Source organism: Marmota marmota, unplaced genomic scaffold (assembly GCF_001458135.2).
Source record: "Marmota marmota marmota unplaced genomic scaffold, marMar, whole genome shotgun sequence".
Classification (NCBI taxonomy): Eukaryota; Metazoa; Chordata; class Mammalia; order Rodentia; family Sciuridae; genus Marmota; species Marmota marmota.
In genome coordinates, this window is record NW_025999962.1 from 6687914 (window position 1) to 6700636 (window position 12723).

General features: G+C 38.9%; 2 protein-coding genes across 2 annotated transcripts in view; one reads left to right on the forward strand and one right to left on the reverse strand.

The window, feature by feature from the left end:
- Positions 1-4643, reverse strand: part of LOC107155769 (xaa-Pro aminopeptidase 3) — a 44658-nt gene extending 40015 nt beyond the window's left edge. Inside the window, exon 1 of the mRNA XM_015501763.2 lies at positions 4395-4643. Coding sequence (XP_015357249.2) covers positions 4395-4614 — 220 coding nt within the window. The 5' untranslated portion in view covers positions 4615-4643. The remainder of the gene's footprint in view (positions 1-4394) is intronic.
- A 47-nt stretch (positions 4644-4690) lies between these two features.
- The window catches only part of St13 (ST13 Hsp70 interacting protein), a 31219-nt gene continuing 23186 nt past the window's right edge, over positions 4691-12723 (forward strand). The window contains exons 1-2 of the mRNA XM_015501880.2: positions 4691-5181; positions 10404-10461. Coding sequence (XP_015357366.1) covers positions 5072-5181; positions 10404-10461 — 168 coding nt within the window. The 5' untranslated portion in view covers positions 4691-5071. The remainder of the gene's footprint in view (positions 5182-10403; positions 10462-12723) is intronic.

Genomic DNA, 12723 nt, shown 5'->3' on the forward strand with positions numbered 1-12723 from the left:
GAATGTATCATATGCTACAACATGGGTGAGTTTTCAGGACATTATGGTAAGTGAAATAAGCCAGTCACTCAAAGACAAATACTGTATGATTCACTTAGATAACATATCTAAAGTAGTACAATTCAGAAAGTAGGACACTGGTTACTAGGGACTGGGAAGAAGGGGAAAAAGAGGAGTTTATGGTCATGGAGCTTCAGATTTGCCATATGAAAACATTTTGAAGATGTTTCACAACAATGTGAATATACTAATATCATTAAACTGGATATTTTAAAATGGTTAATACATTAAATCTTACATAACATGTATTTTACCATAATTATTTTTTTCTTTTGCTATGGGGGACTGAACCCAGGGGTGGTCAACCATTGAGCAACATCCCCATTCCATTTTTAAAAGTTTGAGACAGGGTCTCACTAAGTTGCTGAAGCTGGCTTGAACTTGTGGTCTGCCTGCCTTAGCCTCTTAAACCACTGGGATTACAGGCATGTAATCCTAGCAATAAGCTAGGCCACAATTTTTTTAAAAAAGCTAGTATTATCCAGATTTTTCAGAGGAATCTGGCTATATCATATGTGGCAACCTATCATTCATTCACTTCTATTTTCATCTGAAGTTTGTACACAGGATCAACAAACTCATTATTCTAAAATACTACCTATGTCCTTTTAAATTTAGGGTCATGTTGGGAGAAAACAGATGAGCTACAAATAACATTGGGTATCAAGCAAGTAGTCTGAAGTAAATATCTGCATATATTTATTTCTCTTTAAAATGTGTTAACTTTGATTCAACACTATTCACTATTTGTAGCTTCCTGTAATGATTTCACTTTCAAAATATATTGTCTCTCAATTTTTTTTTCATTAGCACTTTTTGAGTACCTGCTATTTGTCAGGCAGCGTTATATAGGCTCTTGGGGTATAACAGTGAACAAAACAACAAAAATCTTAGCTGTAACAGTTACAAACTAGAGATAAAACAATCTGGCTGGGTACAGTGGTGCACACCTGTAATCCCAGTGACTTGGAAGGCTGAGGCAGGAGGATCACAAGTTCAAAGCCAGCCTTAATAACCTTGTGGAGCCCTCAAAAACCTAGTGAGACCCTGTTTCAAAATAAGAAACAAAAAAGGCTGGGAATGTAGCTCAGTTTTAAAGCACTCCTGGGTTCAATCCTTGGTACCCAACGTCCGTCCCCTCCCCCCCTCCACAGGGCTTTTTTTTTTTTTTTTTTTTGAGACAGGGTCTTCGTATGTTGTCCATGCTGGCCTCAAAGGATCCTCCTGTCTCAACCTCCCAAATATTTGGGAATATCAGCATATGCCATTGCATCCAAATCAGAACTTTTTTTTAGGTCTAAAAAAATTTTGGGATATACAGATTGTAATTTTAGCTAAAGTAGCCAGGGAAAGTGGTTAGATTCAACATGCCAAGGATACTGACTAGGGTATCTGGTAAAAGTAAATTCCAGGCAATAGCAAGTGCCACATCCCTAAGGCAGCTGCATAAAATGCATTAGAGGAGACGAATGTGGCAAATTAAGACAGCAAATAGATGAAGTTAGAAAGGCAGAAGGGTTGAAAGGAAGTCAGATTATGCGTGAACCGCTAGATCACAGTATGCACATTGCCTATCATACACAGGATAGGAAGCTCCCCCTGGAGGATTTGAGAAAAAGAGTGACAAAACGTGATATATTTAAATAGGACCCTTCTGGCCGCTTTGGTTGAAAACAGACTCAAAGTAAGCATGGTAACCACACTATTGCCATAAGAAAATATAGTGGTTTGGTCCAGCGCAGTGGCAAAGAATTATAAAAATGTGGGATATTCAATAGGTAGGGTTAAACAGAATATGCTGACAATTTTGGGATATGACAGAAAGAGGATGACAAGGTTTTTAGCACAACATAGCAAGAAGGGAGTTGTATTCACTGAGATAAGAGTGCAAGGTTTGGATACGCTACATTTAAGATGCTTAAATTCAGTAAGCACTGAAAAGAATTTCCTGCATTGTAACTGTATTACAATTATTTGCCTAATCTGCCTCCCATGAAAGCAGCCACTTTTACATTCAGTGCTCATTGTTTGGTGCGCAATGTTTGCTGAATGAGTTATCTGCAAATAGGTTTTTAAAAATACTGTCTTTAATATTCTCAGTATTTCCTTTTCTCCTGTCAGACTTAAAATGATATATTTTGAATGCTTTAATCTTTTAAAATACAACAAATTTATGCATCACTAGTGTTTTATTGTCCTCAGATGACTGGATGGTGCTAATAACATAGTTCATCTAATGAAATCTCTATTAGGTTTACTATCTGGGATTGGAGGTGTAGTTCAGTGGTAGAGCTAGTGTTTGGCAGGCATGAGGACCTGGGTTCAATCCCCCGCGTGCACACATGCACAGGCACGCATGCGCGCGCGCACATACACAAGTGAAAAATACAATAAATTCAATTTAGGTTTGCATGACTTTCTTTTTTAGAGTATTGGGGATTGGACTAAGTTGCTTAGGGCCTCACTAAGTTGCTGAGACTGGTTTTGAACTCATGCTCCTTTTGCCTCAGCCTCTTGACTAACTGGGATTACAGGTGTGAGCTACCATGCCAGGTATGAATGCATGACTTTCACAGATAAGCAAGTCTCCTACAGTATTCAACTTTCTGCACCCAAAGCCTTTCTAAGGAAGAACAACTACAGATACTCAAAGGTTTACTGATGAGTACCTCAGGCATGGAATTTTCAAATTCTAAAATGTAACAAAATTCCAGGGTAACATAGTATTTACAATTCATGACTATTTTCCTTGTCACTGGAGTCAAGACTCTATTATCACACTTAGCTATAGTGTTATCTGTAGCGTTGGTCAAGACTATTATCACACTCAACTACAGAGTCATTTATTGTTTGTCTATCTCCCTTTGACCAGACTGAGCAATCTAGGGAAGTGGCAATCCATCCACAATGACTAATTTAAAAAGTTAATGAGGGACTGGGGAAGTAGCTCAGCTGGTAGAGTGCTTGCCTGGCATGTGTGAAGCCCTGGATTCAATCCCCTACATCCCAAGGAAAAAAGTTACTTATTGCATTAAAATGCATTCTTCGTGGCTCACTTGATGAATAAAAAGTTCCAAAATTACCTAGATATACTGGTGCTATAACAAAAAGGACTAGATACAATACTATACAAGGTGCTTGATGTAAAATCCCTGACTTGTGAACCATCATCCTGTGTTTTAAGTTCCTTCTCGGACTTAAGAAGATTCAAGATCATTCATTTATCGAGTTAAAAACTTGCTTATTCTATGGAAGTAAACTGAAGGATAATGAATTAATTTTGTAAAGATCTTGGTATGTATAATGTAGTATCTAGTCCTACCCTCGATCAACTGGGTTTTACAAAGCTTCAAGAAAACCAAAGGTCACAAGCAAAGGATGGTTCCAGCTCAATCATAAGACTGGTTTCTATGATTAAGATTGATCAATTGTACAATCTATCTTTTCACCTCTTCCCACCAGCTTTCTGCATAAAGCTTTACTATTAGAACTGAAGAGTAATTCTGTGCACTGGATGGTGATTTGGTTTTTATAGGAAAGAGGTAAGTTGGTAATATTACATTCCATTTTCAATGAGTCCAAACATAACATCATAAATGCCAAAACATAGCTTTGATATCCAGTATCATATCATATTTGGTTCCCATACTGGTCCCCCAAACTGAAATATGATCCGATGGCAGATTTGTCCGCAAAATAGATGATTCAGTTTTCACTTTTAAACTTTGTCCATCAGATTAATGTTTCGCGATAGAGGACAACCGACAAAACATGGTTCCCCTTGTTCCTGGGCTCCTTCATCTTGTCATTACAAACAAAATTTTCAGACATGACAAACAAAAATTACAAACCCCTGCAGCATTTCCAAATATCTTTGGAAATCTGAGAGAAACTGCTCAAAAGATTTGTTACCAAACATATTTCTTGTATATTCCGGAGCCAGCTCTGGAATCAACTCTTTTAAAACAGGATTTTTGGTTGACCTAACAGAAACAAGAACGACTTGATGTGAAAGACTTTGTCACCTAAGCGAGTGTGGTGATAACTGACAAAACTTCTGAGTCCGAGTAACTTTGAAGACAGTCCCTCCGGGGGATGGCACACACTTTTCTCTCTGCAGTCATTTAAGCTTCCCAGAATACCTCAATGGTAGAGAGAACTGGGGGCCCACCCTTTCCAGGAGCAGCCGACAAAGAAGAAATCCGCGGAGGCACCCGCAGGAGAAGGATCCGCAGAGCCAGGGATCGCCTGAGACCAACTTAGTTACCTCTGGGGCGCCTCAGGTTAATCCAAGAACAAGCCCTGGAGGGGACACCGTGAGAGAAGAGTCTAACCTGAGAGGCCGCGGGCGCTTGCTAAAGCAGGAACCAGCTTGGGAGTAGAGAGTAGCCAAAGCATAACTGCCAGCTCACACGTCAGGAAAAAAAAGGGAATCAGCCCGCGAAGGAGCCACCAGCACAGCCGCGTCGCCAGGAAACCGGACCAACCGCCCCTCCCCTTCCGGCTGGCGCCGCTCGCGGGCTTTCCTCTCGCGGCGGCGCAGAATGCTGACATCAACGCCCGCACCCGGCATTCTGGCCGCGGGGCCCTTTTTCATTAGGGCTTCACGTACCACTTAACGCCCACCTTCCCAGAGTGTCTGATTCCAGTGGTTCACTGGAAGGGCTGTTTCCAGCTCGCTTCAAAGTGCCCAGGAAGAGGGCTGGACCCGTCCTGGGGAACTCCAATCAGAAGAAAACATTTGAGAATGTTGGCGAGAGAGGCAGGCAATAACGCGAACAGCCACATTTCTAGAAGGTTCTAGGCAGCGCGCAGGAGCACGGGTAGAGGGAGACGGACTGAGCGAGCGAAGGACCCAGGGTCACGAGGCCGTTAGGGGGAGGAGCCAGCGGCCGGGGAGGTTCTGGTCTGTTCGGCCTCGCGGCATCCGCCCCCTTCTGCGCGGTCACGCTGAGCCAGCGCCCGGGCCTGGGAACGGGCCGCATCCGCCTCCGCCTGCCTCTCCTCGACCATGGATCCCCGCAAAGTGAGCGAGCTTCGGGCCTTCGTGAAAATGTGTAAGCAGGATCCGAGCGTCCTGCACACCGAGGAGATGCGCTTCCTGAGAGAGTGGGTGGAGAGGTGAGACCCGCGCCCAGGGACAGTTGGGGGCGGCCTGGGCCGGAGCTGGCGCGGGGCGCGGGCTCGGGGCCCCTAGGTGGCTTCGCTCCCTGGCTGGGAAGGTAGGCCACCTGGAGTGGTTAATGGAGGGTCCGGAGCCTTGGGTAGTGCAGAAGCTGGGGAGTCAGGGGCATATCCGAGGTCGCCCCTGCCAAAGCCCCACGGTGTGTGTTGGACAAGGCGGACGCAGCCGATTGCAAGGACAGGGGCCCCGGAGACCTGAAGAGCAAGGGAGAGGGATGAGAATGAAGGCGTGCGGGGTAGGTTTTCCCCCCCTCTGGCGTCCTGCTTAGGTCGCATGGACACATAGGAGCTCCTTTATTCGCTATTATGTAAGATAATAACTTTTATAATAAGAGTCACTATATTAGATTTTCCTCACTTTTATCTTACAACTATTCTAACTGTGTAGAATCAGTTATCTTGGAAATCACTTAAAATACCTCCGTTCACACTGTTACTATCACTGCAGACACTTGGAGGAAGGTGATTTTTCAAGAACTAGTTCGTTTCCAGCATGTAGTCTTGGTTCTCTTGAACTGCACAGTACCTCCTCAGGCGCAAGGAACTAAGTAAACAGGCGCTTTGCCAACTGCTGGGAAACTGTATGAGTAGTGCCTCCTTAGGAATACAAACGGATAGATAACAAAAATTAGTTGTAAGTTTAACTTTATAATAGAGGTTATCAGTCTGTATGTTGGAGTACTACTTGAAACCTTCCCCCGGGAGATGATTGGGGGTGGATCGCTACTAGCGAGAGGCTTTTGTGTTCAATCCTTCGGAAAAAAATACCACTAGTAGTGGGGAATTTAAAAGCGATAAATAGCCTTGGAGTGGCGCGTGCCTGTAGTCCCAACTACAGAGGAGGCTGAGGCAGGAAGAGCACTTGAGCTCAGGAAGTGGAGGCCAGCCTGGCAGTGTAGCAAGACCACTTCTTTAAAAAGAAGGGAGAGAGATAAAACGCAGATTGCATTTCACTAGAATGAATAACTGAAAAGCACTGTGACTCCTCTAAGATCTAACTACCACAATATCATAAATGGTAATTTGTTCTAGTAATAATTTTATAAGGGAAAGTGAACTCATGATTATTAAACGCTTGGATGAGCATTTCTTTGAGCAAGCTTGTTCTAAGGGAGAAACTGTACGTTAAAATCTATGATGGTTTAATTTTTTTCCTTTAAGAAGTTTTTCAGTCTTTTTTTGCCCCACCAGTTTTTGAGCACTGAAATTTTTACTCAGAGAACATTTAAAATTATTATAGTAACTTAAAAAAAAACTATTGTTAACAGTCAACAAGAATCCTATTATCCTAACTCCTCCTCAAAAAGAAAACCAACTCAGATAAATGTGGGGAGTAGGAATTGAGGACTAAATTTTAATCCTTTTCTCTGTTGAATAACTGGTTCCAAAAACCTCACCTAAGATATTTCTGTACTTTTATTCTCTGATACTTAGTTGTTATAGGAAAGATCCTATAATTAATAAGTTATTCCTAAAATGCCAGGTAAAACAGATAAATCACAGGAAAAAATAGCTGGCACCAAGAGTGAACATTTTAGTGAGTGAACACAACTTTTTTTCATTTCTCACCAGAGAGGAGGAGGAGGACACTGAAGAAAATTTAAAACAGCCTAAGACCAATGTTGTATCTTGTGCTGGAGAAATTAGATTATTGCTATATTAGAGTCCTAATTTAAGATCTGCAAAATATTTGCTCAATTTTACTGTTCCCCAAAATAATCATGCATTTTACTTACTTTAATATTTCTTATAGGTAATTCCAGCTTTTATTTTTTGATTCCATATTTTTCTTGTGAAAGTCTAAATTGTGCAAGTGAGTATGGGGTGAAGTATCCCCATGTGTAGAGGTCTTATTTTGAACTTAATCAGATTGGAATTTTAACAGAAGTTTTTGCTATATTAAATTTTCATTTTTATGGGCTTTGAAAACTTCAATTGGGCTGGTATCATTTTCTTTCTTTGCACTTATATTAATATTTTAGCAGAGTAGACTGAATGTGGAGACTTCTAAATCCAGGAATATCAATTGTATGATTAGGATTCCTTGAGGTGAAACCATGTCAGAGTTCTTCTCTCACAGGTGCCTAGGCAGAGGAGCTCAGTCTTAGATGTTGAAGAACATTTTATCTGCTATGATTGCTGTCAGTTTATGGCTTACAGTTTTATTACTTAGCTTAACAACCTTTTAAATTACACAAAGAGAGAATATATTAGAAATTTGCATTACACATATGAGAAAAATCTGAATAGTGATCAGTGGGGAATCCAGGAAGATTGTTCTTTTCGGCAAATATATTAAGATATTTTCATTTTACTCTTCATTGAGGGAGAAGTGTTGTCTGACCTTGTTTCTCCCATTTAATAATTATTTTATATCTTGTGCTTTTATTAGTTTCTTTGATGGTAATTTAAGGGAGTGTCTTTGTATCCATCCCTACCATGGCACAGAGCATAGCACATGGCTCTTAGTAAATAAATATTTTAAAGAGTAGCAAACAGGGGCTGGGGTTGTGGCTCAGTTGTAGAGCACTCGCCTAGCAATTGTGAGGCCCTGGGTTCAATCCGAAGTACACATAAAAATGAGTAAATAAAGGTATCATGTCCAACTATAACTAAAAAATAAAATATTTTTTTTAAAAAAGAGTTCCAAACAATGTACTTCTACCCTAAATGTAGAATTTAAAATATACAACACCAGTTTTTTTGTAGATCTGCATAAATGCCTATAGTATGAAGCAGATAAAAGTTTTTAAAAATATTTTTAGTTGTAAATAGACACAATACCTTTATTTGTTTATTATTATTATTTTTTAATGGTGCTGGGGATTGAACCCAGTGCCTCACGTGTGCTAGGCAAGTACTCTACCACTGAGCCACAACCCCAGCCCAGATTGAAAGTTTTAATTCAGAAATTAAGAGAATTATGAATGGTCTTGTGTGACCTTATGTGAAGAACGCCTTTGTACTAGCTCTACCTGATTGTGCAACATAAAATCCTATACTGGCAAAGTCCAAATGGCAATATTTTGTTGGAAACTAATTTGTTCTAAATCTTGGAAGCATTAATTGAACTCTTTGTAGCTGTAAATTCTGTTAAGAAACTAAAACTTGGAATGTGAGAAACAAATCTGTTTATGAATAAATTCTCTTGTGCTTAATTTTTAAAATTTTTTTGAACAATTTCAGGCTGAAAGAAAAACAGCAAAAACAATACAAAGAACTATTTTTGCTGAATGATTTGAGAGTAAGCTTTCATTGTTACGCTCCTCAACACCGTTGAATTTGTATTTCCAAGGGCAGTTGAAAATAAAACCATCAAATTCGGGGAACTAAGATGGATACATTAATATTAACTAAATCTCAGAATTACAGTGTTAAACTTAGTTGTCATGTGTCTTATCTCCCTCATTGTGAAACAATTTTTTGGTCTTGCCTTGATTTTTATGACCATGAACATTGGTCTTGAAGTTTGAAATATTATGAGTCAGTTATTCCGTAGAATTTTTCTCAATGTGGATTTGTCTGATTTTTTTTTTTTTTCCTAGAATTAGATTTAGCTTAATACATTTCTTGGCAGGAATATCACTTCCCAGAGTTACACTGTTGTGACTGTTTGAATGTCACCCTAAATCCATTCCTGACACTGCATTTTGAAACTTAGGAAAAACACAGCTTAAGAAGCCTGTGACTTCGTTAAAATTTAACTGCAAAGAGCTAATGTTTGATTCCTGTGCTCTTTTGAAAAGTAGTTTTTCCTATAGAAAAGAATTTCGTGGGTTTTATATGCCTGCCTCTTATCACTGAATCATTTTACTTTGCTGAATTACAAATTAAGATGTTTTGGGGGCATGTGTGCGGCCCGGGTTCGATCCTCAACATCACATACAAAAAAAGATGTTGTATCTGCCGAAAAACTAAAAAATAAATAAAATTCTCTCTCTCTCTCTCAAAAAAAAAAAAAAAAAGATGTTTTGGATCATATAATCACTTTATTTATTTTTGTCGTATCCATTCCTTTATAAGGGAACTGAGAAATGTGACTAAATGGTAAAGCACCCCTGGGTGCAATTCTCAGTACCAAAAAAAGGCAGAAAATTATTTGCTGTTTTGGAGATTAAACTCAGAGTTGCACACATACAAGGTAAGTGCTCTACTAGCAAGCTGTATGTCCGCCTTACTCTTTGACTTTTTTAAATATATTTTTTTTAGTTGTATATGGACACAGTATCTTTATTATTTTTGTGTGGTGCTGAAGATCGAACCCAGTGCCTCATACATTCCAGGCAAGTGCTCTATCACTGAGCCACAACTGAGCCCACTCTTTGACTTTTTAAATTTTGAGGCAAGGTCTTGTTAAATTGTGCAGACTGGCCTTGAATGAGTGATCCTCCTGTCTCAGCCTTCCATGTAGCTGGAGGACTTCCTAGAGGAAGTCTTAATGGGTGAAGTTTAGAAGCAATGAGGAGAAAACGTGTAATGTGAGGAACATGTGAATGTATATAAGAATGATCCTTGTAGGACTCTGGTGAAACAAACAGTTTGAATAATTATTACTACATAATTATCTCGTAAGCTGCCTGTTTGAATTGAAATAAGTTTTGAGTTCATATATGCCTACTGAATTCTAAGCTAACAATTTGTATGAATGATTTTGTCATTGCATGTTGAGCTCTCTTTTTGGTGGGGGGGGTATTAAGGGACACTCAACCACTGAGCCACTCCCCTAGCCCTATTTTGTATTTTATTTAGAGACAGTGTCTCCCTGAGTTGCTTAGCACCTCGCCATTGCTGAGGCTGGCTTTGAACTCATGATCTTACTGCCTCAGCCTCCTGAACTGCTAGGATTATAGGCATGCACCAACTTGCCTGGCTTGACTGCTCTTTTAATTTTCCTTTGGGAGTAGGCACAGAGAAGCTGTATAGTTATCTTTATTTAGATTTATGGAGACAGGGAAAGGGCTTCATTAGCCAGTATACTAAAAATGAAACTTTAAACTAAAAAAAACTTGATCATAATAATACCAAAGCATTTAAATTAACTGAAAAACTTAAGTTTTGAAGGGGTTAGTCATCTAAACATCTCTTAGGCATAAACATGTTGCTTACCTTAGTGAAATTTAATTTTCTAAACAAATATCTTTTTTCTCATCTTCTTCAAGCATGGGGGGTAAAGTACCACCTGCTACTCATAAACCTAAATCAGAAGAAAATACCAAGGTAAGTTTTAATTTTATTCATGCGTTTAGTGGTAAAATGTAAAATTTCTTAGTATTTTTTTAACTACTGCTCTCAAATTACCATTTCCAATTTTCCCCAAGGTCACTTGGAAATAAGATCTTTTAAATATTTGTTTGTCTTTATGAAACTTGCTTTTAGACCAAATTTCTGGAAGCTGATTTAAAACTGAGAATTTGAGGTTGAATAATTCACTTGATTTTAAAATAAATGTTATCCATTTGTTGTATGCATGGCCTATAAGCAGTAAGCTATGTGATGGTGTGCATGAACAAGGATCCCAAATCAGTATTTTTTTTTTTTTTTTAAGAGAGAGAGAATTTTTTAGTATTTATTTTTAGTTTTTCCGTGGACACAACATCTTTTTTTTTTTTTTAATGTGGTGCTGAGGATCGAACCTGGTCCTGCTCGTGCTAGGCCGGCGCTCTACCGCTGAGCCACAATCCCAGCCCAGATTGACAGGTTTAATACTTGGNCCCATCAGTATTTTAAAAATTTTTTCTGCCCTATTACCTGAGGGATGTTACTGATGTTGTATGTTACTGTGCTGCTTTGGCATATTTGTCAGAAGGATGCATAAGATCAGGGGGGTTTCCGGTAGTGAAGTTTAGAAATGAGGGGGGTAAATGTACTCTGCAGGGTTTTTGTTTGTTTGTTAGTTTGTACACAGGATTGAACTCCAGACACCACTGAGCCACATTCCCTACTTCTATTTTGGTTTTATTTAGAGACAGGGTCTCTCAGAGTTGCTTAGTGCCTTGCTTTTGCTGAGGCTGGCTTAATTCCTGATCCTCCTGCCCTCGACCTCCCCAGCTGCCAGGATTACAGACATGTGGCACTGCATCACGCCTCTGCGGTATTTTTAAGGATGTTCTCTTCAGGGCTGGGGTTGTGGTTCAGAGGTAGAACATGCGCCTAGCATGCGTGAGGCAGTGGAGGTTCGCTCATCAGCATCACATAAAGTAAAATTGTGTCCACCTATTAACTGAAAATATTTTTTTTTTTTTTAAAGAATGTTCTCTTCCATATTTTTCTTTTCTCCCATTTTGTGCCTTCATGTCTGAAAGTTGTTTTTTTTCCCCCAAGTTTTCTGATTAGTCATCTTGTTTGTGGGGTTTTTTTTTGTTTTTTGTTTTTTTTTTTGTATCATGGCTTGAACCCAGGGGCAATTAGCCTTTGAGCCATATCCTCAGCCCTTTTTAAAAAATTTATTTTGAAATAGGGTCTCACTAAGTTTCTTAGGGGCTTGCCAAGTTGCTGAGGCTGGCTTGAACTTGTGATCCTCCTGCCTCAGCCTTCCAAGCTGCTTTGCTTATAGGCATGTGACTCCGTGCCTGGCCTTGATTAGCTATCTTAAATTAATTTGCTGTTTTATGTAGAACCATTAATATGGTTTTATCTGTTTAAATGTAGAAATAGAAGTTGTGAACTTTTCATATGAACTTCTGATGATATGTAATGAGAAAGGTTAAGCAGAAGCTCAAAAAGTAGTTACTCTTTTAGATGTCCTTTTACTGGTTTGATATTTTCTGAGCCCTTGATACTTTGCATTTGATAAAAAATGTATGGAAACAATTATATTTATCCTATGTGTCTGTTAACTTTTAAAAATCAGTCTAATTTAGACTTGTGACTGGTCTTTCAGTATATGCTAACTAATGTATTTAGCAGATTTTCATGTTTGGTAGGGACTCAACAAATATTTTGTATTATGGGGGGATTTTGATTTTAAAAGGTAGGAGCCTAAATAGTTAAATAATTCTGACATCTAATATAGATGTATAGATAGTTATGGTGGGCTGATCATGATGTATTCTCTTAAGATACATAGCATTATTAAAGGGAAAAGGCAAAGTGCAGAGTTATCTCATACACATAAATTATATTTTATATGTGATGTATAAGAAACCGCACTGGTTATCTACTGAATGGAATAGAAATTTGGTTTCCAACTTGAATACGTTTAAATTCTTTGAATTTTAATTGTTTATTATAGTTCCATAGACCCTTATTTGCAATTCCAAAATTGAAAAGCCATTGAAAAGTAAAAGTTACAGTAAATTTGGTAGTAAAATATTATCTGAATGGACTGTTCATAAGTCTTGTTTTGTTTTGGAGGCAGGTTCTTGATAGGTTGTCTGGGCTGACCTCAAAAAGGACAAACACAAATCTAAAGCAAAGTTACCAAAATTAAACAAATGGTGGACAATGTATATGTAAATTTTTTATAAGTTGAGCTAGGGA